The sequence below is a fragment of the Rutilus rutilus genome (assembly GCF_951802725.1).
Source record: "Rutilus rutilus genome assembly, chromosome: 9".
Classification (NCBI taxonomy): Eukaryota; Metazoa; Chordata; class Actinopteri; order Cypriniformes; family Leuciscidae; genus Rutilus; species Rutilus rutilus.
The window spans coordinates 34,077,986-34,105,917 of NC_140223.1; the positions used below are offsets into that span (position 1 = coordinate 34,077,986).

The following is a 27,932-nucleotide window of genomic DNA, read 5'->3' on the forward strand; positions in this document are numbered from 1 at the left end:
GTGCCTCAGACACCGGTCACGCTGATGACAATACCCAAAGAGTCAATACCAGACACAGCGTCGAAGTTCCACTTTGAAAGGGAACTCAGACAAAGTTGAAAACCTTCATAAAGAGATCGTAAAATAAATCCATGTAAATCGAGTGGTTAAATCCAAGTCTTCTGAAGAGACATGACCGCTTTATATGATGAACAGATTTAACAGATCTCTTTATGAAGTTTATGAAGTATGTCCAAGTTTTAGGTGAACTGACTTTCAATGGAGGGGCAGAAATCTCTCAAATTTCATTAAAGATATCTTCATTTGTGTTCCGAAGATGAACGGAAGTCTAAACGACATGAGGGTGAATAAATGATGAGAGAATTTTCATTTTTGAGTTAATTAACCCTTTTAATGCCTAATCCCATCTAAAATATACTTGTATATTATACTTTTATGAGAGCGCAAAAAGAGCATAAGAATTTGAGCCTATTGATCTGGTTTCATGTAAGGAAATTGTTGGTCACCATCTAGCTGTCCTCAGGATGTTATTCCACCTCTTTTCCATACAAATCATTGACACAGTCGGTCCTGACCTGTTAATGGTTATTAACAAATGCTTGTCTACTGGCTCCTTCCCGAACAGTCTTAAATATGCTGTGGTGACACCATATCTTAAAAAAAACAACCTTTCGTCCTATTTCAAATCTACCTTTTATCTTTAAAGATCCTCAAGAAAGTTATACTGACTCAATTACAAGTTTTTTTTTTTGGCTGTAAATTCTGTTCATGAAATGTTTTAATCTGTCAGAGAAGCACACTACACAGAGGAATAGCATGAACCAGAGTCTGGAATGTTTATTAAAGCACAGCAGAACAGGTGAGTAATGATGGATCAATAACAGACAGAACAATGATAGAAATGGAATGCATTCCACAAACACAGCAGTAGATGAGCACCAAACACGATGGAAAACCAAGGCAATCGAGGATAACACCGCACACAGTATCACAGCTGTAACCTGAAAATTACTATAAGGAAGCAAGACAAGTAAAAATGCACTTGATAATCTTAGAAATGACTTGAGAAAAGAAAAGAAAAAAACAGATTTGTGATACAACTAAGAATGTATATGAATCAGTTCTGACTGCTTCCAGACATGATGGGTAATTAAACCTGAGTCATCTCATAAGCAGTTGCTCACAAACAATAAACTTTAGTTTTATTGGTGTACATTCTGTTAATTAATGTTGAAAATTGTGTGATGATGGCTTATATAAACCTATGGGATGTTGAACTTTTGAACACCATTGAACACAACCATAAGGTAGACAACATTTTCTTTTTTTTAGCATTACTTTCACTTGAATAGTACTGCACATAGTAAAGTACTACATTTTATTTTAAATGTGTCTTTTTGTTAATGCTAAATATGTTGCTAACAAAGCACATCTCTGTTTAGAATTTCTTAATTCATTTGCAGACAAATTATGGATGATCAGGACACATTTACAGATTACGAATCTCAAAGAGAAGAGAGGTATGCTTCAGATGTTTGACAGTTTGATTACTAAAAATGTATGTTATTAATATATGTTATTGTTCTACCCTATTGCCGGACCCAGACTTTCAATCTTAAAAAATTTCAAAAGTTTGGAAACATTACTATTTTTAATGTTTTTGAAAGAAGTCTCTTATGCTCATCAAGCCTGCAGTTAAAAAAAAAAAAAAAAAAAAAAAAACAGTAATATGAAATATTATTACAATTTAAAATAATGGTTCTCTTTTTTAATATATTTTAAAATGTAATTTATTTTTGTGATGCAAAGCTGAATTTTCATCAGCAAGTACTCCAGTCTTTGGTGTCTTATGATCCTTCAGAAATCATTCTAATATGATGATTTGATACTCAGTTATTATCAATTATCAAAAAAAAAAAGTTATTGTTCCCAAACTTTTGAACGGTAGTGTATATTGTTACAAAAGATTTCTATTCTAAATAAATACAGTTCTTTTTAACTTTTTATTCATCAAATAATCCTGAAAAAAGTATCTCAGGTTATAAAAATAATATTAAGCAGCACAACTGTTTCCATCACAAAAATAAATTACATTTTAAAGTATATTAAAAAAGAGAACCATTATTTTAAATTGAAATAATATTTCATAATATTACTGGTTTTTTTTACTGCAGGCTTGATGAGCATAAGAGACTTCTTTCAAAAACATTAAAAATAGTAATGTTTCCAAACTTTTGACTGGTACTGTACATATATATATATATATATATATATATATATATATATATATATATATATATATATATATATATATATACATATATATATATATATATATATATATATTGAATGTATGCATGATCAACATTACGGTAATCTAAACAATGAGTAAAATAAAAAATAAACTATTTAAATATTCATTGTGTAAAAAAGTCAGAGACCAGTGAATGCAGGAGAGGAACAGGGTAGCACAACACAACAGGGCAGATTGTGAAACACAAATAGCTGTGTCCAAATGTATGTAGAAAAGACAGAAACAAACACAAAGAAGGAAGAAAACAGAAGGAAGATCAAACCCGAGTCCTGACAATACCATCAATTGACTACAGTGTCAGTGAAGAAATAAGCTTTAGATGCATGAGAGACAATAATTATAAATATATTCTGATATGAAAATAAAAATATTTTGATATGAAAATGTTATTGTGTAATTGTCTAATTATGCAAATTAAGCATGAGAGTATAATGTTACTGTGTGTATTTAGAATATATAAAATGCTAGCTTTGAAATTAGCCTTAGAAAGTCAAAAGTCTCAATATTTGTACTAATATATTTAAAATGTCATTTTCATCACTCTTTTACATGACATGTTGGTTCGAAAAAATAAATGTCTCTTGTGATGCATGTCTGTCCACTAAGTAGATGATTTTTTTTCTTTCTCTCTCCCAATGTTTTTATTATAAAGCTCATTTTCGGACTCACAAACTCATGGAGCATTCCACAATCATTTCGTTGAGTCTGTTCAGCCTTTGATTGAGTTGATCGACTCTCTGAGGATGATCGCCATTGATAAGGATATAGATCTGCCATCCATTGCAGTGGTGGGAGATCAGAGTTCTGGAAAGAGTTCTGTTTTGGAGGCTCTCTCTGGGGTGGCTTTACCTCGAGGAAGTGGTAAGACTCTGAAATTACTTTTTAGCATGTATATTTTCCCACTTGGTCCGCTATTGAGATCACTTGTATGCTGATTACAAACAGATTTACATTCATTCAAAACCTGTTCTATGTGGATGTTTCTTACCATTGTATATCTGAGAAAAAAAGATATGGATGTCTAACAATTTTCTTTACTGAAATAGTTGTAAGACTGAAGTCATTCACTCACTATCAGCTTCATAATGCTGGCCTTTCTGTTGATGGCTAGGTCTTGGAGTTTAAAATGAACTGAAAAATCTCAGTTATTTTTGATGAAGCGACTGGTATATATTGTGATGTTTCGGGATGTAGTCATGACCGAAATCTTTGGATATACCATTTGAATACGTCCGGCATTTCAATCACTGGTTTTGACAATATGTGTGTTGTAAGAGTGATGTAAAAGACCATTTGAAATCCAATTTGAGCTGCCAGAGTGTCCTGACTGATACTCATCTGTAAAAATATGATTGAAATCACTTAGGGCTGGGCGATATGGCTGAAAACTGTATCACGATATAAATGTTTCATATTGGTCGATATAGATAATTATTGGTATTTTTTATGACCTATTTAAAATAAGGACCAGGAGACAAAAATATATTACATTTAAACATTTTTATTTTAACCTTCCTCTGATTATAATCCCCTCAGTTATAAAGGCAGAAATGTCAACACAACCATGGAAAACACTTAAATAATTGAAATGTAAACATAAGTCTAAAATCACAATGAAACCTTAACAATTATCTCCTAACATTAAGTTGCAAAATTAAAGAATACGTAAGAAATGCTTAATATAAAGTGTAATAAAATAGTGCAAAGTGTTAAATATAAACAGAGAAACCGACGACGGTCTTGCATAATTTGCAGACGACATTGGTCTGACTACGGTCAGACTTATAAAATCCAAAAAAGTGCCATACTGGCGAGCTGACTTTTCCTGTTTTATCAACATTTTCCTCGCTCGCTGCGGCACTCATTTTCCACTTATCACTCCATGCCGGTTCTGTTACTTAACTTGCGTTCACACCGGACGCGAATAGCGCGTCATATTCGCGCCTGCCGCGTATAGTTATACGCTTGACCACTTTGTGTCCATTAAGAGCTAAATTGATGCACGTAAAAACAAAATTCAGTCAGGACCACTTCGCCAAGTATGGATAAATAGATTTATTGCGATAATATAGCATACAGTTAGTGTTGGCGGTATGGATCTGTTCTGGGCAAAACTCCTACGCCTGTCCATGCAGCTATGCCTGGATAGAACGGGAGAGCAGCAAGGCAAACCCCCCATGGGGTACAGAACAGAACCAGTATATGCATGATTACAATTCTCAATTACATGAGTTGAAATGAGCAATTACATGTGAAATACAATATAAAATAAAAATTTGCCAAGATTACACTGTAAAGAAAACAAGTGATCAGAAAGATGAAGGTTGTTAGGAGGAGTTGGGGTTGGAGGAGGGAGTTAAGATGCGAGCAGCAAGCTACAGTATGAGGGAAATGCTGAAGGAGTGTGAGATTTAAGTGTGCCGCTGAGATAGATGTCGACACCGGATTGGACCACGTCATGAACAGCTGGCTAACAGCTGATGCGGGCTTGGCTGACGTGGCCTGCCTGAACTAACGCGATGCTTGATGTTTGAAGCAAAATTTACGCGCGTCAGAGGCGAAAGTTTCAAAAGTTTCGAAACCCATTGGCGGCCATCTTTTTACAAGATGTCTGATGTTGATCAATCATTTATCGAGAGAGTCACCGCTCTGTATTTGCTCTGGAGAGCAGAACAGCGGCGTAGGGATCATCGTCGCCATATTTGGGTCCACCAGACCCTTCGGAGGCGAACCCAGTTTGGCGAGTTTCACCATTTGCTCCAGGAGCTGCGCCTGGATGACGGCTGCTATCAGCAGTGCTTCCGCCTGTCCCGCGAATTCGCGTCAAACGCGTGAATGCACAAAAAGCACTACATAAAATCATTTGCGCGTAACACGCTTAACGCGCCAGACGCTCAATTCGCGTCATTTGCGCGAACTTTACTCTCGAATGAGGCGTATTCTCGTCTACCCCGCCGCTTCTACGCTCTACGCCTCATTCGCGCCGCAGGAATTTTTTACGCGCATAACGCGTCTTTGCATTGACTTAACATTGAAATCACTCGCACCTGATGCGCTATTCGCGTCCGGTGTGAACGCACCATAAGAATACAACACGAGACAACGATATGGCGCAACCAGAGCCGTAATTATGATTAAATACGTTTTTCAACGGCTCTGGGCGCAACCATACTGTACATGACTGGCTGTTAGCGTGTCACCCCCCTACGTTGCTAGGTTACCAGAGAGTGAGTGCCTTACTGCCTTTGTTCATGCAACCAAACTTGCTTCGCAACCTCTGGTTTCTTCCGACGAAAAAAATAAATAAAAATAAATAAATTTCGAACATTTTATCGAACGCATTTTTTATTGATATTGATTACGTGTCTATCGCGATACATATAGTTATCGTTTTATCGCCCAGCCCTAGAATCACTTTTCAAACCACCTCCAAATGCAGCTTCTATAGGCTCTATGCACGAACGCTGCTGACATATTTCCGGTAGGATCTCAGCCGGCGTCTTTACTTCCGCATAGCGCGTTCTATAGCGAAGTGTATAGCGGCAAAACTTTAATAAAATTCATTTTCTCAGAAACGGAGACAACGATTTTAGAAACTGATTCGCTAGTCGGATATCGCGCGATATGAGAGAATACCCTCAAAGTTGTTGATGTAGCTCGAAATTTATAATTTAAAGAACTTCTCTTTCTTACTCTTATGTGTGACAGTTAACTGCCTCACAATATTGTTAACATCATTCTCATTAACCGCTGGAAGTTCTTGTAAACAGCGAGTGTAATTTGCTATTATCTCCACCTAATGCAAAAACAGCTTCTGACGCAGCACCGGATGTAACTGGGCGGGCTGAGACAAAACACGGAAGCGATCGTGCATAGAGCCTATTGAGTAATCTAGAATCGTAATCAAATACAGGCAAAGGGTCAAGCACAGGAAGGCAGTCCAAAAAACAAAAAGGCAGGGGACACAGGCAAAAATCAAAGAACCAAGAGCCATAAAACCAGGGAGAATGCTCAGAGATGCAGAGTAACACTAGGACTAGGCAATACTTCACAATGAATGACTGAGATACAGGCTTATATAGGGTGTGGTAATGAGCTAATGAGAGACAGCTGTTAACAATCATGGTTGATTAGTCCGGGTAGTGGGTTATGGGTAATGTAGTCTGAGATGGTGTGGCAATATTCCGGGTAGTGGGTTATGGGTAATGTAGTCTGAGATGGTGTGGCAATAGTCCGGTAGTGGGTTATGGGTAATGTAGTCTGAGATGGTGTGGCAATAGTCCGGTAGTGGGTTATGGGTAATATGTGATGCGATCTGGGAAAACCCGTCGGATGTCGCGCTGGGCCGTTTTCAGTAAATTCCAAAATAGTTTGAATGTCAGTTTTTTTGTCAAATTTTTTTTTCCATTAAATTATTATTCTATAACATCTTTTCTCTTATCTCTGAAAATATCTTGGCAAAATTCCCTTGTTTAGTGCAGAAAAACAGCGATTTATAGTGTCAAGCTGAAAATACTCTTTCTCTAATGCATTCTAGAAATTTGATTTGGAAAGGGCTTGATACCAGCATCTATATGATATCAAAACCTGTAATAGGTAAAATTTCACCATGTGGTGGGTTTTCCCAGATCGCATCACATATTAGTCTGAGATGGTGAGGCAATAGTCAGGTTTGGAGTGCCCTCTGGTGGCTATCAAGGGCACTGCAGCTGATGATCGTGACGCTGTTGTTCAAATCTTCGCATTAATGGGACATCCGAGAAAGGTCTATTCTTGCATAGGCACGATGCAATGAATGTACTCAATACCATATAAGTAGAAGGAGGAGGAGATGATCTTGATGCAATGTGACGAAATAAATTAGATTTGAAAACTAGGGACCAACATACCTTGATATCCTTGAGAAACATTGTGCTTATATATTTTTTTAAGGTATTGTCACTCGCTGTCCTCTTGAGTTGAAATTACGGAAGTTAAAGAAAGGACCGTGGTCAGGGACCATTTCCTACAGTGGTCACAATGAAACCTTTCATGACCCATTAATGGTGGATTACCTTGTCAGAGAAGGTCAGTATGAACAGAAATAACCAGCATCAGTTGTAATGATGTCCTGATGAATGTCATCTTTGAAAAAACACTAGCCTATATTGCATCTGTGTTTAACACAATTGAGCAAAACTCAGAATGTTTGCTTCCTCAATTCAAATTCAGAAAGTCGATTGGAATTTGACTTGAAATATACCACTTGAAAATCCCAAACTAGTCTTGTTTGAATCTGCTGCAAACTTATGTATGTATATTTGGCAGCTCAAAACAAGCTTGCTGGAAATACAGTTGGAATATGTGATGAACTCATCTCTTTGGAAATTTCATCTCCTGATGTGTGTGACCTCACTCTGATCGATCTACCTGGTATAACCCGTGTACCTGTACATGGTCAACCTGAAGATATTGGTGACCAGGTGAGTGAATAGAGTGTTAAAACAAAAATCTAAATGGCTGTTTGAAATCATGTTAATATATGAACATTTGTGTTAACAGGCATTTAAGCTGTCAACCTGCACTTCAAATCAGTGGATTTAATCAACACTTTTTTTTTCATGCACTAAGTAGTCTGTTTGTAGCTGACAGATGAAACTTAAAGTCAACATGAACTCAAGCAGAGAGAGAGAAAAATACTTAATACATCTTCATCATTCATAATACACATTAATGCATCTCTACATGTTCATTATTATTCATTTATTTCTTATTTACTTATTTATTGGCAATGGTTTATTCTATATTGCATAAGTATAATGGGTTCTATGGTGTGTCATGGTGGCTTAAAGATTCTCATATTTTTAACCAAAGGACATTTTATCTTTTATTTTTAGATCAAAAACTTGATACTGAAATATACTGCCAAAAGTGAAACCATCATTTTAGTTGTTGTGCCCTGCAATGTTGACATAGCGACAACAGAAGCACTGAGAATGGCACAAGATGTAGACCCAGATGGATACAGAACTCTTGGTTTGCCAACTTTTCGTATTTCTACAGTATATTTCTTCAGACCAACCTGTAGCATTATGATTCATGCTTATCCTAACTTTTAACTTTTTTTTGTTGAATTCATGGCATAGCAATTCTCACAAAACCAGACCTTGTTGACAGAGGAGCAGAGATTGATGTTTTGAACATTGTCCATGGCAAAGTCATTCCTCTCAGCAAGGGCTACATTATTGTGCGATGCCGTGGTCAGAGTGACATCAATGACAAAATCCCTCTTTCTAAAGCCATGGAAATGGAAAAACTATTTTTTAGGAACCACCGATATTTCAGGTAATTCTAACTGTTATATAATAATAATAATAATAATAATAATAATAATACACTTTTTTTTTTTCTTGAAAGCTCTCTATTGAAAGATGGTAAAGCATCTACTCAATGCTTGGCAGACAACCTAACCAAAGAACTGGTTGATCATATCAAGGCAAGCACTTTATTATTATGCTCCTAGCCTCTTTCTTTCTTTCTTTCTTTCTTAGAAATTTGTGATTTTTAGTTTGTCACAAGTGGTCAGTTTATTAATTTAATAGGATTAAAGGTAACACTTTAAAATACGGATCCTTCGTTAATGAATAACTACACAGGAACAAATGAGTAACACAATATTAACAATCTAGTAACTACAATTAACTAACAAGTAACTCTGATTAACGAATTAGTAAGTAATAGCACACAGATTTAAGTGGTAGTTCACTATTAACTAATCAATAACTACTATTTTTTAATACTTCACAGAGAACTACTGAATTTTTTTTTACAGATTTAAGTGGTAGTTCACTAATAACTAATCAATAACTACTATTTTTCAATACTTCCCAGAGAAATAATGAAAAAAATTAACTAATGCAGGACAAATTACTAGCACTAGATTAACATTACTGCTAGATACTGTACACTAATTATAAATATGTAGTAGCGTAGCAGACTTATGATTTGGGAAAGCTGTCAATAATTAGCCTATGCACTGCTGTCTTTTAGAGAACTATTCATAAACTAAATCATTTTTAAGAACTGTTTTTATAAATGCACTTGTCTGGAACACTTACCCTGTGGCCGATTTTCCGGCATTCCTCTGGACTGGCTTTGAATAACTAGACTCATCATGGTGAGTACTGGAACATACTGAGTCATCAGCCATCCAAATACCAGTTATTTCATTATAGCTTGAGTCATTTGAGACACTTGAGTCATTACTAGTTAGTTAACATGATCTTCACTTTAGAATACGGATCCAAATAATTAGTAGTTCCTATAGGGGTATGTAGTAACACTTGAGTCATTACTAGTTAGTTAACATGATCTTCACTTTAGAATACGGATCCAAATAATTTGTAAGTCCTATAAAAGTATGCATTAACACTTGAGTCATTACTAGTTATCATGATTCCATGCTGTAGTTACTAATGAAGAGCCAACCCGAAAGGGTAGAATCATCTAATCATTCACAGGATATATATACACACACATATTTATATATATATATATATACATATGAACAAAGAGACATACATAAAAACAATTTTGAGAGGTAGGTTAAATAATAAAATAACTGGTATTTGGATGGCTGATGACTCAGTATGTTCCAGTACTCACCATGATGAGTCTAGTTATTCAAAGCCAGTCCAGAGGAATGCCGGAAAGTCGGCCACAGGGTAAGTGTTCCAGACAAGTGCATTTATAAAAACAATTCTTAAAAATTATTTAGTTTATGAATAGTTCTCTAAAAGACAGCAGTGCATAGGCTAATTATTGACAGCTTTCCCAAATCATAAGTCTGCTACGCTACTACATATTGATAATTAGTGTACATCTAGCAGTAATGTTAATCTAGTGCTAGTAATTTTTCCTGCATTAGTTATTCAGTTTTGCATGAATTGTGAATTTTTTTCATTATTTCTCTGGGAAGTATTCAAAAATTGTAGTTATTGATTAGTTATTAGTGAACTACCACTTAAATCTGTAAAAAATTCTGTAGTTCTCTGGGAAGTATTAAAAAAATAGTAGTTATTGATTAGTTAATAGTGAACTACCACTTAAATCTGTGTGCTATTACTTACTAATTCGTTAATCAGAGTTACTTGTTAGTTAACTGTAGTTACTAGATTGTTAACATTGTGTTACTCATTTGTTCCTGTGTAGTTATTCATTAACGAAGGATCCGTATTTTAAAGTGTTACCGGATTAAATACTATTTTAAGCCAGCTAATATATACAATTATATGTTTTTATGGACACAGAAGTCGCTACCCTACTTAACTGAGCAGATTCAGACTAAACTACTCAGCGTTCAAAGGGAGCTTAAAAACTACGAGCAGGGTCCACCCATTGAAGAAGAGCTGATGGGACCTTTTCTCAGTGATGTAAGAGCTCTGAGAATAAAGCACAATATATATCCATCTTAGCATCTTACCTAGGCCTACATATCTATCGCATAAATTGTGATTTTTTTTCTCTTCCTATATAGATAATAATGGAGTTCAGCGATCAAATAAATGAACTGAGTAGAACAGGACATTCAAAAGATAAAAACATTCATGCACTTCTACGTCCTGTGTTCAAGAAATGGGACATCTACCTAAGAGGCTCTGAAGTATCATGTGAGTGAAGATGTTGAAATCATGTGCTTTTGCAGGACTGTACCAAATCCCTTAACCAGACCTTTCCTTTTTGTTATTACAAATGTAGTCACAGCAAGAGTGAATGAAATGATAGACAAGTATAATGAGATGTATCGTGGCAGAGAATTGCTTACGTTCAGTGACTTCTGTGAATTTGAATGTGTCATCAAAAACCATGTGGCAGCCCTTCAAGAGCCAGCTATGAAAACACTGAAGCTTGTACGAGGTTAGTGCATATTTTATAAATATACAGTGTAGTCAGATTGTCACAATGACGGTTTGTTTAGATTTCTGTTCTTGTCCGTGTTTGGTTAATCTATCAGTTAGTTCAGTTCTGTCTTTCTCCGCCCCCTGCCTGTTTGTTTCCATGGTTACAGTTTTGATTTGAGTTTCAGTTCAGGTGTATCTTAATTAGTTTTGTTAATCCTCTATTTCCTGTCTATTTAAGCCTTCTGTTTATTTCAGTTCTTTGTCAGTTCTACGTTGCATTAAGTTGGTTGTTCTGTTCATGTTCCTGTGATTCTGTTTTGTGAATAAAGCTGCTGCACTTAGATCCTGTTTCATCTCTGCTGCAACCTCTGTGTAACAGATATTATTAGCAATAAACAATTTTTCAATGCATTTCAGAGTAACTCTGAAGTAGGTTCAATGTTCAACAGTTTTATAATAATTAACAATTAACAATTTTCGTTCTCGTCATAAACTAACATTTTATTTTCAGAGATTGTTCAGGATGTGTTCAGAGAGATATGTTATTTATTTTTTGACCAGTACCCTGCACTGAGATGCATTGTATCTGTAAGTACAATTTATTATTATTATTATTAGCAGCAGTAGTAGTAGTAAATGCAATGTATTATGATATACTCCTCAGAAAATGATTAATGACATTCAGTCAAAACAAGAGGCCAAAGTGGAGAAAAGAATCAAGGAGTTCATTGATATGGAGCAACTGGTCTTTACTCAGGACAAGGTATTACAACAGAAACTTGATGACTCTCACATCCGTAAGGAGACTGGGATGGACTCTAGTGACGAAAACCTCTATGATGATGATGACACAATTTTCAATTCTAAAGGTTGTGCGTTATTGGATTCAAGGAATCTAGTTCCAGACAAACTGGTTCTGTACTATGAGGTGGGTCGCAACACATACTGTGAAATGTATTTATTTATTGACAGTGACAGTAAACGTATCGTCATTAATAAAAGTGTAATATCCAAAGGGGCTTTAAAGTTGAAGTGTGTACTATCAACGTCACTAGTTTCACCAAACAAAGTTGCAAAGAATCAACCCATCTGGCACTGGTCTACATCTACGAATGGCTTACCTTGCAGTAAATCCACGCTGGTGGTCCAGGAACGCCTTTTGGCTGTGCCTGGCTGACATGCATTGTAGTGGCTTCCTTCTTTAGCCACTTACGTGAGGGAAAGTATCTTTGACATTACGCATGTTTTAGCAAGACTTGATCTTTATTGTAACAAAAAGGTGAAAACTTAAAGACAAAACTCCTTCCAAAACAAGCAATGTGGTGTAACGTAGGTAAAAAAAAAAAACTGTCTCCCTTGCCCCTTGCCACATCACTTCCTGTTTAAGATGGCTACCTTCAGGAATTCTGAATTCCATTCTTTCCCTTTACCACAGGGGGGAGTACAGAAAAATAGTTACATACAGCCATGACATTGAGTAACATTATTAATAGCCTTATGGCTACATGCATGATGCCGACAAGACACGGTTCCTAAATTCCCGTCTCCCATGCTGGCCTCTTCAGCGACGCGGTCGAGAGCTGCGCCCAGCAGTACTTGGCCGCCCAGAAGCAGACGGAGGCCATAAAACATGTTGCATCGCCTGCTCGTCGCTGAGGTCACCCCCCTGCGACTGCCCCCACTCCCATGCAGCAGCAGCAGCCTTCACCTAAGCTGCATTGTGCCCACCCCATCCAGGCGCCTGCTAAGCCAAGCGGCAAGCGTAAGGCGAAGTGGCCCTGAGATGGACAACCTGGATTTGGAGGAAGTTGCCTTTCGGGAGATGAAGAGAAAAGCTTCTCTCCCTCCCCCAGAGGAGGACCGTGTGGTAAATTCTTGGTTTCAATTTCTTTCTGTTCCGCTGCTGGCCTCAAAACCAGTGGTACCCAAATTGTCAAAGAAAGAGTCTGGTCCCAAGAGGGCATCATCCTCCTCTGTCTCCAGCGGGCAGAAGTGGACAGCTCGAGGATGTCTCTAGACCTTCTCACACACCCTCTGCCCAACGGTGGAACCAGGTAAGTGTCGTGCTGCGCAGGCGGAGGCGGCCCTTGTTCCCCTGAGAGAACACGGTGTTCGCATTCTCAACTATCTCGATGACTGCTTTATTCTAGCACAGACTCGGGATGAGCTGTGTGAACATTTTCGGGTCCACTGGGAAAAGATCAAACTCGCCTCCGTGCAGAGGATCACTTTTCTCGGTATGGAGTTGGACTCTGTCTCACAGTCGGCACACCTCACAGAGGAGCGTGTCCAGTCAGTGTTGAACTGCTTGAATTCGTTTGCCTCTCCAGAAACATCCCACTGCCAGTTGTTTTACTCTCTGACTGAGGGACAGTCGGTTTAGATGCGCTGGCTCACAGCTGGCCCCAGGGCCTATGCAAGTATGTGTGCTGTGTACCTCCTGGGTGCTGGCGCGTGGCACCTCCCTGACAGATATCTGTAGAGCTGCGGGCTGGGCGACACTCAACACGTTCATTAGATTCTATAGCCTACGTGTAGCGCCGGTATCCTCCTGTGTTCTTGCCTTAAATTGGTAGAAGACACTTAGTGGACCCGGCTTGTGTCGACTTGCTGTGTCAAGATATATGCTGTTGCTCCAGAGAGTTCCTACGGGTAAACCCTGTGAGTCCTCCATCACCCTTGGCTGCCGGACGGCACCAGGCGGAGCGTCCGGCACCAGGCCTATATTCCGCTGAATCCTTGAGAACCGGGTTTAGGCTGGGTGCCATATGTTTGACCCTGTGGGGATCCCATATGTGTAATCTCCACGGCTGGTCCTAAATGGAAGCTTGTGTCTTTCCCTTGTAGGTACCCATCTTTGTGGGGATAGAGTCACCCCAGTAACTTCCATATGTAGTCAACCCTACGGGGCGGGGCTTATCCATATGTCATCTACACATACAGTAACTCCTTCGGGGTAGAATGTTGTTCGGTAGTGTTCCTTTTCCAGTGGGAAGGGCACGTTTTCCCAGTGTTATCCAGCAGTGATTTGATTTTCTGCGTAAGCCCGATCCTGTCTTACAAGAAGGATTGGAGGCTTTCGTAGGACGCTGGAAGGGCGCTAGGAGTGGGGATTCCTTTTCGTTGGTGCGACGTAACGTTGAGAGACCGATTGAAAGAGAACGTCTCTGTTACGTATGTAACCCTCGTTCCCTGAAGGAGGGAATGGAGATGTTAGGTACAGTCACCACTGTTGCTGTACCACCGCTAGGTGATGGGGTTACGGCTCGGATCCTCAGCGAAAACCTAAAGATGCAATTGCACCTTCTGCTCATTATATACCCAAGCCATTGCATGCCAATGTCCATTGGCTCGTTTAGTTACATTCGAAGTAGATTTGCTCTCTAAGCAAGATTCCTATTCGTCATCCTACGTAACGTCTCCGTTCCCTCTCTTATGGAACAAGGGTTACATACGTAACTGAGACGTTCCTTGAATAGGTTTACTCAATGCTGCATTAGTAGCTGACACTATTGGAATACCCTCTAGTGTCACGATTATCTGATGTCAATCACACCAATTCTCTGACTGATGGCACAAGCACTGTTAACTGAGGCATTAGGTCTCTGATGCTTTATAAGGGAGCGCCCATGCCATCACAACTCAGATTTCCCTACAAAGCAAAGTGTAGTGGAACTGAGACTACATAAGGGGCTTTTGCACCAGGAACTAAATGTTCCTTGAGAACATCTGCCTGGTACACCAGCAAAACCACCATGGTGTGCAGAACCGCACACACCTGACCAGCAACCATGTATGAGTTGCCAATAAGGGACCACATGGTCCTACAAGGCTTGGACAGAATAGTAGGCTGTGGACTTTGACTGTGGTTGAGCTTGTACCTCCCAGTGCAGCTTCAACTTGTCAACAGCCCATGAAATCATATCAAACAACTCTGTATAAGCCAGAGATGGATGAGCTTCCTGCCCACTTGGGGGAGGCATGTCAGTTGGACCGCCCGCAAGCTCCTCGGAAGTCGAGGACAAAACATCATCCTCATCCACGCTAAACAAAATCTCACTGTGAGCCTCCAGACTTGGATATAAATCCTTGGGGGTTAGCTGATCTTCCTTCCTTCCTCAAAAAGAAGGAGAAATGAGAACAAAACATTTTCACCCTGAAGTTTTTTCAGTGTGGACAATTAGATGAGTTGCTAAGCATTCAGTGAGCATGCTGATAGATCAAGAACTTAACGCACTTAACAATATGCGTCCTCGTTTGTAATAAAACAGGTACACAGAGCCACACCCTTCTGAAATGGTATTGTGCTCACAAAATGAGAATAATCCACTCAATGAACAAAACGAATTCTAATATATAAACCAAGTACCATGGGCAGATAGGCCTAAATCTTCTTGAAGAAGAGAAATCTGAGTATTGATGATGCAGGTGGTTGCTTATGAGGCACCAGTGATGCAATGCTTCAGTGAGTCTTCAACCAATTGCCATAAATATTATTACTGAAAAGTTCTTAAAGGAACAAAAAAAGAGTCTTAAAAAGAAATCACTGTAAAAACCCTATTTTGGTTGTTTTACCAGGCACTTTTATTTTTATGATCAGATCAATGATCAGTTAATAACAATTTGTCATTATGTGCAACCAAACCACACAATGCAGGTGCATTGGCACAAGAGATTCACCAGATATATCACTGTAAAGGGAAGCCAACCCCCAAATGTTGATTAAATATCTTTATTTTTCCATGTCCTGCCTCCATATAGATCGTCTATCAACGCCTTACAGACTATGTGCCCATGCTGATAATTCTCTTCATGCTGAAGGATGCAGCTAAGACATTGCGGCATGAGATGCTAGAATTGAGGAACGGGGCAGATGTGGTCAGACTGCTGAGTGAAGACTCAGAGCGAGGACGCAGGAGAGCTGATCTAAAGAAGCGACTGGAACGCCTCACACAAGCTCAAGAACTGATAAGCAACAAACTCTGAGACATCTTCATCAAACATAAAGGATATGCAGAAATTTTTGCATCAGGGATACAGAAATTGGCTACCAGATATACTATAATTACCTAATAATTACTATAATTTACTTTATTTCAGATTAGTAATTCTATAAGTTAAATAAATAACAAACAATATAAGATCAATTTTACAAATCTTGGCTGAATGGAAATTGTACAGAAGGCTACTGTAATGTAGTCTAAGGTTGTCAAATTGACTTACATTGTCAAACCAAACTGACATAAAACCCATAATTATAATAAAAAAACAATAAAATCTTAAACTCAATTTTCACACTCTCACTTAGTTTATTTAATTATTTTACAAACAATATCCTACAACAATGCATATAAATGCCTCACATGAGAATTGTCATTGGTTTTTTGTTTTGTTTTTTTTAAATCATTTTTACTACAGGCATTCCTGTACTGTAGATCAAGATCACAGTTATCTGGACGTATTCATCTTTAGTTTCACTTTCATGGACTTTCAGTTTGTTTTCATTCATCATATATGTTCCTTTGTTTGATTTTCCCGCCACTTTGATGTTTTATTGAAAATGTTTAATTTAATTACCATTATTGTAAGTAGTGGTTCCTTAGTTGGGCACTTGACCCTTGGATTTTTATTATATTTTTCATTGGCTGTTGTAACAGTGTGTTTAGAGCACATGTATTTGTTGTGAAATAACCCAGAATCAAATAAAATCAAATGGTCGTCATCATCAAGTGGCCTAATTCATTGATCACTAAGTCTAATCACTAATCTAAAGTGTGTTGTGTCATTAATGCATGTAAATTTTGCACAACCAACCCTGTGATACAACAGTCCATAAAGACAAGGACAACTTTTGTATCATCTTTACTATTAAAACAGTTAAATTAATGTATTCCAAATATATTCACCCTTGCATACTCTTCTCTCAGCCACAATAACAAGTGGATTCCGCCCCAACTTCTCCTGCAGCATAAAACGATTTGTGACAATAATAAAGTGGTTAGAGGGGGAACTTTGGTCGACGTCCTTAACATGGGTTTGGTCAATTCGGCTAATATTGGATAGATAAGGTTGATAAGGTGTAATAGTTATTTACCTTCAAATACCTTCATTCTTGACACATAGTAACTTATTAAGTCTGACTTTACAAAAGTGGCAGCCAGAGCAATTGCTTTATCAGAGGGTGGAGAAAAATAAAAGACATAAATCCTATTCGCTCTCTCTCTCTCTGTGTGAATGTGTGTGTGTGTGTGTGTGTGTGTTAGCCCTCCCTGTGAAGGGCTGGCCATGCATCCAGGTTGATTCCCTCCAGCCTCCAGCATTCCAGGCCCCTACATAGGACAAGTGAATTTGAAGATGGATGGTTCATTTTATGATTTCATATGATATGCACAGTGCAGTAAAAACAACAACAAAGCCAAAGTAGAACTGCTTTGTTTTTTAGTCTGCCATGTGACCATTTTCCTTCTTCCTTGATTCCTCTTACCACACCTCTTAGGCCACGTCCACACGAAGCCGGTGCGTTCCCGATCCGATATTTTTTTTTTCTCGTTCTAAAAAAAAATTCCGTAAACACGGCATCGTCTCAAGAAATATCTGCGTACACACGAAACCACTGAAACCGACTGAAAACGGTGTAGTATATATGCCAGACCAGTATAGGGCGCTGTAATTCTGCCACAGAGATACACTATACACGGAGAAGAAGACTTTGAGCATGCGCATAACCTTGCGCGCTGTATACGAACCTATGATACGAACCAAGAAGAAGAAGACAAAGATTATCGCTTTTTGCTCACCACAGTTGCAGAGAAGCAATAGATTTTGCTGTAATAAAGCTAGTAGGCTTAGTAGCTTCTGCAGCACGAATACGATCATATAAGTCCGCCTTTTTGTTGTTGCTGTTACTCGTGACACAGACGACACGTGATGTGATGACATCATCGTTTCACAAAATATACGGATTGGCTGTACACACGAAACCGCAAGGGTGTCGTTTTCAAATTTATCCACTTTGGGACCCGGTTTCAAAAAATAGCGGTTTCAGTCTCCCAAAACGCCGGATCCGTGTGGACGAAACGCCAATACGATAAAAAAATTATACGTATACAGCGAAACGCGTCTCCGTGTGGACGGGCCCTTAGTTTATCCTTTGTCATGTCCTTTTTCAGTTACTTGATTTTCGACCTGTTCCTTATGTTCCTCCTTATTTATCGTTTTTCTTTTACTCTTGTTATTGCTGGATTGCTTTGGCCTGTATCTTTAGTGCTTACTGCCAGCAGCTCTTGCTCTAGTCTCACTCTTGTCGCCTATCCAGCCTGATGTTCTTCTACTTACTGGTTCTCCATCACTTTTGGACTGCCCTGCCCAGTGAATGGACAGACATTTCTAACCCATGCTTAAAGGTGCTGTATGTAACTTTTTTTATAAAATGAATCCTTTTTTTATTGCCCGTCTGTGAAGGGGTTGTAATCACACATTACAATGATCCACTTTTCGCGTTTTGCTATTACCTCTGAAGGCCAGTATTCCTATTTTTATGTGAAGTCTCCGGGTCGGATTTTCTGCGAAATCCACCGGATGTGACGTGCATGCGCGCTCCCGAGCCTCTCCGTTTTATATATACAGTCTATTGCGACGGCACTGCAGCTAACGACATGGAGTCTGATAACACCAAAAAACGACCTGCCTCCAGCACAACACAGACTCCAACACAAACTCCAAAAAAAAAAAAAAAAAAAAAAAAATGTATCTGCTGAAGCTCGTCAGGCCAAACGTCAATCGGATCGACTCAGGACGAAAACACGGATCAACATTGGCAGAGCGTTTGAATTATGGAGAGACCTCCGCTTTGTTTTAGGTATAAAAACAGACCCTGAGTTGGCTTTCATCCTTTTGGACAGGTAAGCTAACAATACTTCAAAGCATGTAAAATATATTGTGATTTTGTGCTTTAGTTGGCTCAAGTTAGACATCATTAGTTCGCCAGCTAACGCCGACCATTTGCTAACGTTATCTGATGTGAAAGACTACAGTTGTAACTTTATTGCTTTTCACAAGCACGAGCGCTGTTGTTGCAATCTGAAACATCACCTGCTAGAGGCCGCTGGATCCTACATACAGCACCTTTAATTCTATACAATAACTATATATAATTGTCACAATTCTATTAAGTTTGGACTTTGCTGTTTTCCCGCCTCACTTCTACCTCTTCATCGTCGTGCTTCTTCCTGCAACGAACTGTGACGACATATCATTTCAAAGCAGCTTAACAGAAAATGCATGTGTCTACATTACAATTTAGAGTGATCAGTAATCAGAGGTGACTGTGTCCAAGTATGCAAATCATGCAGTTAGCTAACAAAGTATTAATTTAAGGCAGTAACAATCAGCTCATTTAAGTCATTATTTCAAATTGTGAACAATGATTACAATATATAGAAATTTAGCATTGGTGCATGTTGATTCAGAGTTTTCATCATCTGAAATCCTCGCAGGAGTTGGAGTCATCTCTTCAGAGGTGTTGGGCATCTGAAGTCTTCATAAGAGGTTGGATCCAAACTGGTCACTGCGTGATGGCCATCCTGAAATAAAACAGAAAAGCAAATGGAAAATAATTAGCATAGCTGCTGTTCATAACATTAACCCTTTAGAACCTGAAGCTAAAATAGGTGTTTTTCACATATTTAGATTTTTTGACTGTACAATTCTAAAACAATGTGCTATCTGAATGTGCAAGGTGTCATCTTTTTCAGAAAAAGATTAGCATTCAACAAATTACAGTTACCATTATTGTGTGTGGTGAGTTTGTAAATAGAATTTAAATAGACAAAAAAAATAAAACAATAACATAACTGACATAACTGGAGTGCAAGGTTATGAGATGTATTATGTGAATGCTTGGCTAAAGAGATCACTCTTAATATCTGAAGACTGAAGATCGGACCTAGATTTTTATTTTTTTTATTTTTTTGTGAGTTTGGTTTTTGTTTTGTGTTCTTCACCCCCATGGATCTGCCAGATGTCAGACTGTTATGCCAAAGGCAGAAGGACTGTTAGCTTACACATCACACCCATGATTTCCTCGACCTGGCGTGCATGACACACTTTGACTGCACCATTGACTTGCTCAGTGTATTTTACTACACCGGCCTGAGCGAGCAGGCGAAGGAATGTCTCCCAGAGAATGGTCCCCATGGGGATTTTGCTGCATACGTGGAGTGGGCGCTGGTGATGAATAGACTGGATTTCACAGTCCGCCCCAAGGAGCCCACCTCACTCCAGCCCCTCTCCCGGCTCAGAGTCCAGCCAGACACCACCACGAGAGATGGACATGATGCCTGAGCCAACCGCAGATGGCGAGCCATCGCGGGAAGTAGCGACTGAGCCCAAGTACATGTCTGACCAGTTGTGTAAGCTGGCCACATTGTCGGTTTTAGTGGAAATCGAGAGATTTGATTGGAGCACCCCCCACACTCATGTCACTGTGAGTGAGTTTCTGTTGGACTCATTGAACTGTTGGTTTGATTTTGGAGAGGATAATTCCCACCACCTTGGTTTCGTCAATTGTCATCTCACCTGGATTCCCATCCTCCACCAAAGCCTCCTTGTTCCTCTATCGGCAAGAGGTCGCACCTCTTCAGAAGGAGGCGTACTGTCATGATTCTATTATGTTTGGACTTTGTTTGCTGTTTTCCCCTCCTTAGTTTGTCACCATAGTTACTGATTTGATTTAGTCATTCTGTTCACCTGTTCGTCATTATTTACCTTGTTTTATCTATGAATTAAGGTCCTTGTGTTTTATTTGAGTTTTGTCTGGTCTCGTCAATACTATGGTTGTGTATCGTTGTAACGATATGCAGACTCAGAGTTTACAACGGGACAACAGTTAAACAAGTTTTATTGATGTGGCAGAGAGTGGGACAAAACAGGCAGGTATCAGGATATAACAGAGCGATGATATGGAGGATGAGAGTAACACAGTCCTTTCTGGAATATAGCTGAGTGGGGAATGACCGAAGGGAATGGATGGTATGCACACACCTCAGTTGTCGATGAGTTGAAGGAAACCACGGTGACAGGGAAACGCACGGAGATGAAGGAGAACGACTAGGGAGATAGTGTGGAGATCGTGGAACGCTGGAGAAGGCATAGGAATCCTTGGAAGAGGCGCTGTCAACAGGTAAGTAGCGTTACAAGTGTCAGTCTAGTATCCACTTGGGAGAACAGACAATGTGTGTGACTGAGGTGTGTGCTTAAGTAGTCCATGGCTGTTGAACATCAGGTGCAGGTGATTAGTATTTGGGTGATTGGGAAGTGCATGCAGGTGAGGGCCAGGGAGGATGATGGGAAATGTAGTGAGGAGGTGTTGACTTTGCTGGTGACCTAACAATCGTGTTGTGTATGTTTTTTTATTGTTATTTTCTTTTCTTTAATGTATTTGTTATTTTCTTTTCTTTAAGAAAGGCCTTAATTTGGGGGAAGTATTAGAGTTAGTTTCATAGGGGAAAAATCTACATATTTTTGTTAAAATGTCCTTAGAACAAAATAATAATAAATAAAAACTTGCCAAATGACTCACACCACCACAAAGTATTCATTAAAAAAATCAACATAGTAATTAAGGAACAGAATGTACAAGAATACTGTGACCTAGAAATTACGGTAACACTTTAGAATACTATTACTTCATTAATGAATAACTACATAGGAACAAATGAGTAATGCACTATTAACATAGTATTAACTAACAAGAAACTCTGATTAACTATAATAGCACTCAGTCGAATGTGGTAGTTCACTATTAGCTAATCAGCAACTACTATTTTTCATACCTCACTGAAGACTACTAAGAACTACTATATAATATTAATAATGCATAATGTAGGCCTATAATATAAGGTAATGGTAACCCATTAGTAATGAATAAAGTGTTACTACATCCTTCTAATAATTCGGATCAGTATTCTAAAGTGAAAAGCTTAACAACAACATTTTGACTGAAGTCATTATAAGCTTTTGAGGTTTTTGTAAGGTTTTGGATAGTGATGACTCAAGTGTTACTACATCTTTATGAAGGAACTACTAATTATTTGGATCAGTATTCTAAAGTGAAGATCATGGGAACACACTAGTAATGACTAATGTCCATCAGGACAAATCCATCGGAAGGAATTACTATTCAAAATCTTACAAAAACCTCAAAAGCTTACAATGACTTCAGTCAATATCATGTTTTTCACTTTAGAATACTGATCCAAATAATTAGTAGTTAGTTTAGAAGGATGTAGTCACACTTGAGTCATTACTACTGGGTTACCATTACCTTTTATTATAAATGATGCATAATTTATGTTAATTATGAACCTGTAGTAGTTCTCTGGGAGGTATGAAAAAAAAAGTTTTAACTGAGTGCTATTACTTACTAATTTGTTAATCAGAGTTTCCTGTTAGTTAATTGTAGTTACTAGAATGTTAATAGTGCATTACTGGGCTTCCGGTTGTGCACTGAACGAGATGGCTGCATAAGAACTGCTGCTCCCGGCATTTTTAGCTAATAAGCCCTGAAAACTCATAAACCTTGACGTAAATTTGCTAAACAAGGAGGTACAGGACAGGGCGATGGTGAAAGACAGGCAGACTAAATGAACAAAGAAACTGAAACTAACGAAGACAGCGACCTAGCTCGCGCTAGTGCTGGGGTGGAACAGGAGGGCAACATTGACCTATGAGCGATTCTCATGGAAATGAAAGACTTTAGAAAAGATAATACCCAACAACTTCAGGAAATAAAGGGGGAAATAAACACTACCAATGCAAGACTCGTGTATGTGGAAAGCCGTATACTCGACACTGAGGAGCGAGTGCATTTGGTGGAAGATATCATGACAGAGCTGTTTAAAATTCAGTCCAGACTCAAAACGCAACTAACTGACCAAGAAGGACGCTCGAGGCGAAATAACATAAGAATCTACTCCATTCCTGAAGGTGAGGAAAAAAATGTACCCTCAATGATAGACTTTATTGAAAACGTGCTAAAAGAAAATCTGCAGCTCCCCCCGACCTTGAATCTCCAGATAGAACGGGAACACCGCGCGCTCGCCCCGGCCCTACCAGACAGAGCCCCGCCGCGGTCCATCGTTGGCTGCTCTCTGAGCTACAGGACTAAAGAAGAGGTCCTTAGAAAAGCGTGGCAGAAGAAAGGGTTTAACTGGAAAGGTAAACAAATAAACTTGGATAACGATTACGCACCCAACGTGCTTAGACAAAGACAGTCATACGCAGAGGCTAAGAAGATACTAAAAGAAAAAAGTGTTTTACCCGGATGGAACACGAGTTTATAACACGGCCGAGGAAGCAACGAAAGAAATGTCTGAGAAGGGACTACCCATCACTGTCATTAAACCACCTGCAATGCTGATGGAACAGTTAAAGAGACTAATGTGGTCCGTGAGTAACGGGAACCGGAGAGAGCAGCGACGAGGAGGAGAGCGCACAACACGAGCAGGACCGTCGACTAAAGATAGACTTGAGCAGTTTCGAAGGGAGCCAGCCTAAAGTGACAGGGGAGTATGAAAGAAAAATGCACAAATGTGAAACGAACAGCTTCAGGTACTTTTAAGTGCTTTAGTTAAATTTTGTTCTAGTGTTGGTTACACACGAGGAATTCTGCAAGAAATTATCAAAGAGCAGATGGTTTTAGTATACAAAAAATGGCTGCCTATTTTGATTTGACGCCGGGAAATGTTTATTTATTTACTCCACACGAAAGAATGTGGGAACTGAGCGACAAGGACGCTTCAGCAGAGGGCCCACCCCTAACTGGGGGGCTTACCCTCCTAGAGACTGTACTACATCAGGTCTAACAGGGTTATATCATGATAACCCCACCAATGGGAGTCATTTCAGTTTGTATGTTTTCAAGTATTTGCTATTTTACTTGTTCAACTATGTGTTTTTGGTTTGCTGCCGTTCTGCAGCTTAAAATCTGTTCTTGGTACAAATGGAAATACTGGGTCTGAAAACATGTCTTACCTTAATAATAATGACAGACACTAATCAATTATTAAATATTCTCTCCTTCAATGTAAATGGGGTGGTTAATCCACAAAAGAGAACCAAAATATTGGCTAAATTGAAAAAGGAAAAGGCTCATGTAGCCCTGCTCCAGGAGACACACTTATCGGACGAGGAGCACAAAAAATTAAAGAGAGGTCCATATAAGTATGTTTTCTCATCATCTTACAAGTCAGGACATCGAAGGGGGGTGGCAATCCTAATTCCGCACCAAACCCGCTATGAGCACTTATCTGAAAAGAAAGATAAAGATCGTCGATGCATACTAGTCAAGGGGAGAATTGATGGCTTACTGGTCACTATTCTTAACATATATGCACCACCTGGGAGCGACTGGGTATTTTACAAACAGTTATTTGAAATGATGACGTCAGAAACCCAGGGAATGTTGATATGTGGAGGTGATATGAATATGAGATTATCTAAACTAGATAGTTCATGTACAAATTTACTACAACAAAAATCACTCACCAGAAAGATAAACTGTATCATGACCGAAACTGAAATTATTGGATATCTGGAGAGACTTCTACCCCTCTGGTCGAGACTACACGCATTATTCTGCACCGCACTCCACGTACTCTAGAATATTACTTTTTTACCTTTAGTAAAGACAGACACAGAATTAAAACATGCAACATTGGCACAATTGATTTATTGGACCATTTTCCTGTACATTTATCCATCTACACTAATAATAAACCTAAATCAACAATCTGGAGACTCAATTCAAGTATATTAAATGATCCTCAAATTAAAGAACAACTAAGAACTGAAATTGATTTATATTTGAATGAAAACGACAATGGAGAAGAAACGACAATTACTCCATCCATTTTGTGGGATGCATATAAAGCAGTAATAAGGGGGAAAGTAATTGCCTACACCGCCCTGTTAAAAAAAAAACAACAAAGAAAAGAGAAACTTGAAAAGTTACAGACCAATCTTAAGGAGTTACAAAGGTAGCACAAAAGCTCTTTAGACAATAATAAGAAATTGGAAATAAAAAGATTACAAAACGAAATTGACAATTTATACTGAAGAAACTCAGAAAACGTTGTTATTTTTAAAGCAAGGATATTATGAGGTATGGGGTAGATCTACAAAATGGCTGGCATTTAAATTAAGAAAACAACAAACTGACAGCACAGTTTACAAGATTAAACATCCGAAAACTGGCTTAATACACCATGAGGTGGAAAAAATACAACAGAGCCTTGAAACTTATTATAAAGACCTATACTCCCAGCCATAGTTGGATAATGATAATCTGGTGGAAAAATGATTGGACTCAGTGAACCTGCCAAAAGTGACTGAACAAGAAAACAGCAATCTATTAAAGGAAATTACAGATAACAAAATTAACGCAGCAATAAGTAGGCTAAAAGCTCATAAGAGCCCAGGCACAGATGGCTTCACATCCGAATATTATAAGATGTTTAGAGAACAACTAACTTCAAGGCTATGAGCAGTCTGTGACTGGGCCCTCAAAGGGGGAGAGATCCCCCCCTCATGGAAAGAAGAAACAATTACGGTCATACAAAAAGAAGGTAAAGACAAAACGGACTGTGGTCAATACTAAATTTAAACTACCAAATTTACACTTCATTAATAGCCAAACGACTCGACAATATTATGCCTAATCTTATAAAAACAGACCAGACGGGGTTTATTCACCAGAGGCAGACCCAGGACAGTATTAGACGGACCCTGCATGTCATACAACACATCCAAAATAATAACATAGAAGCAATGTTGATAGGATTGGACGCAGAGAAAGCTTTTGACTCCGTGAGGTGGTCATTTATTTATCAAGTTTTAACTAAGTTTGGTTTTCATGAAACCATTATCAAGGCGACCCAATCAATTTACAATAAACCAACAGCTTGAATAAAAATAAATGGCACCTTGTCAAAACCATTTACATTAGAAAGATCCTGTAGACAAGGGTGCCCTCTCTCCCAAACCTTATTTGCTCTGTTTATAGAACCACTCGCCCAGTATATAAGACAAGATGAGACAAGATGTCATGATTCTGCCTTCTTGTCTCTGATTTTCCCTGGTCTTGAGGCAGGATCATGACAGGCCCATGTTTTATGTGTAAGCACATGGCCATTTGTTTGGGCCATGTGCTTGTGTTGTCTCGTCACCCAGCCCCGCCCCGCCCCCTTGTTATCCTCGTTTTGTCATTATTGCTTCACCTGTTTCCCTTATTAGTTCCCTATTTAATCCCCTCTTGTCTGCTGTCTTGTGCCGGTTCATTGTCATTCATTGTGTCATTCAATCAATGTGATACCTACCGTGAGTAACCTGTTGAAAGTCTTGTGAAGAGTTGAACCTGTCTTAGCTGTTAGTTTATTGTCTGAGTCTGAGTCCTAGTCTAGTCTAGTCTTATTTGTCTAATATCTACTCTGTCTTGTTTTGCCCCCTCGTGGGTTTTGTTTTCCCTGTTTTTCTGTAATAAACCCTTGAGATGTCTGCAAATGGTCTGCGATTGGGTTCTCTCCTTCTAAACCATAACACAAGATCTCATTAAAGGAATAAATATGCAAGGAGGGGACCAAAAACTATCTCTATTTGCCGATGATATCTTGATTTATTTAGGCCAGCCAAAGGAATCGTTACAGAGGCTGATGTCCACACTTGGAGAATTTGGGTTATTCTCAGGACATAAATTAAATATTCAAAAAACCCAGGTTTTGACCATTAACTTTGAACCGCCTAGAGAACTACTATATATATATATATATATATATATATATAATCTTAAATGGGGCCAGAATTCGATTAAATATCTTGGGGTAATTTTATGTAGAGACACTACAGCACTATTCAAACTTAAATTAAATAAAAAAAATTAAAGGGATAGTTCACTTTGAAATTAAATTTTGGTATGTTTTAGCTTACCTGAAGGGCATCCAAGATGTAGGTGTCTTTTTTTCCGCAGTAGTTTCAATTTTGATATTTTTAGGTCAAACCGTTCTTGTCTGTCAGTCATATAATGCAGGTCTATGGTCACTGTCTCAAAGAGCATGCACAGAGTCCAAATTAAAACAATTCCCCATCGTAAGTACACATTGATGGCCTAAGACACGAAACGAGCGGTTTGTGTGAGAAAACGAACAGTATTTATATCGTTTTTACCTCTTATACACAGCCACGTCCAAGTGATCTGATCTGACGTGTACGCAGACTGGTGCATAGATATATACACTAGATGTCGCCTTGTCTACGGCAGTTCATTGGAATGAATGTCTTTAAGGCGACATCTAGTGTATATATCTATGCACCAGTCTGCGTACACGTCACACACCAGGATGCGCGCGCGCCCTCAGATCACTTGGACGTGGCTGTGTATAAGAGGTAAAAACGATATAAATACTGTTCGTTTTCTCACACAAACCGCTCGTTTCGTGTCTTAGGCCATCAATGTGTACTTACGATGGGGAATTGTTTAATTTGGACGATGGGGAATTGTTTTAATTTGGACTCTGTGCTTGTGTTTTGAGACAGTGACCGTAGACCTGCATTAAATGACTGACAGACAAGAACGGTTTGACCTAAAAATATCAAAATTGAAACTACTGCGGAAAAAAAGACACCTACATCTTGGATGCCCTTGAGGTAAGCTAAAACATACCAAAATTTAATTTCAAAGTGAACTA

General features: G+C 38.7%; 2 protein-coding genes across 2 annotated transcripts in view; both read left to right on the forward strand.

Moving 5' to 3' along the window:
* Nucleotides 1–1,470: 1,470 nt before the first annotated feature.
* Nucleotides 1,471–16,353, forward strand: mxf (myxovirus (influenza virus) resistance F; the record flags this gene model as incomplete). The annotated part of the gene is made up of 13 exons (XM_084419633.1): nucleotides 1,471–1,520; nucleotides 2,967–3,175; nucleotides 7,247–7,381; nucleotides 7,622–7,776; nucleotides 8,191–8,329; nucleotides 8,440–8,638; nucleotides 8,711–8,789; nucleotides 10,603–10,725; nucleotides 10,830–10,962; nucleotides 11,051–11,209; nucleotides 11,705–11,781; nucleotides 11,858–12,121; nucleotides 15,955–16,353. The coding sequence occupies 13 exons, from the start codon at nucleotides 1,471–1,473 to the stop codon at nucleotides 16,177–16,179; spliced, it is 1,947 nt and encodes a 648-aa protein (XP_084275759.1). The 3' UTR covers nucleotides 16,180–16,353.
* A 6,848-nt stretch (nucleotides 16,354–23,201) lies between these two features.
* LOC311297389 (interferon-induced GTP-binding protein Mx1-like) overlaps nucleotides 23,202–27,932 on the forward strand; it is a gene marked incomplete at its 5' end in the record, with an annotated part of 35,551 nt that continues 30,820 nt past the window's right edge. Inside the window, one exon of the mRNA XM_084419634.1 lies at nucleotides 23,202–23,409. Coding sequence (XP_084275760.1) covers nucleotides 23,202–23,409 — 208 coding nt within the window. The remainder of the gene's footprint in view (nucleotides 23,410–27,932) is intronic.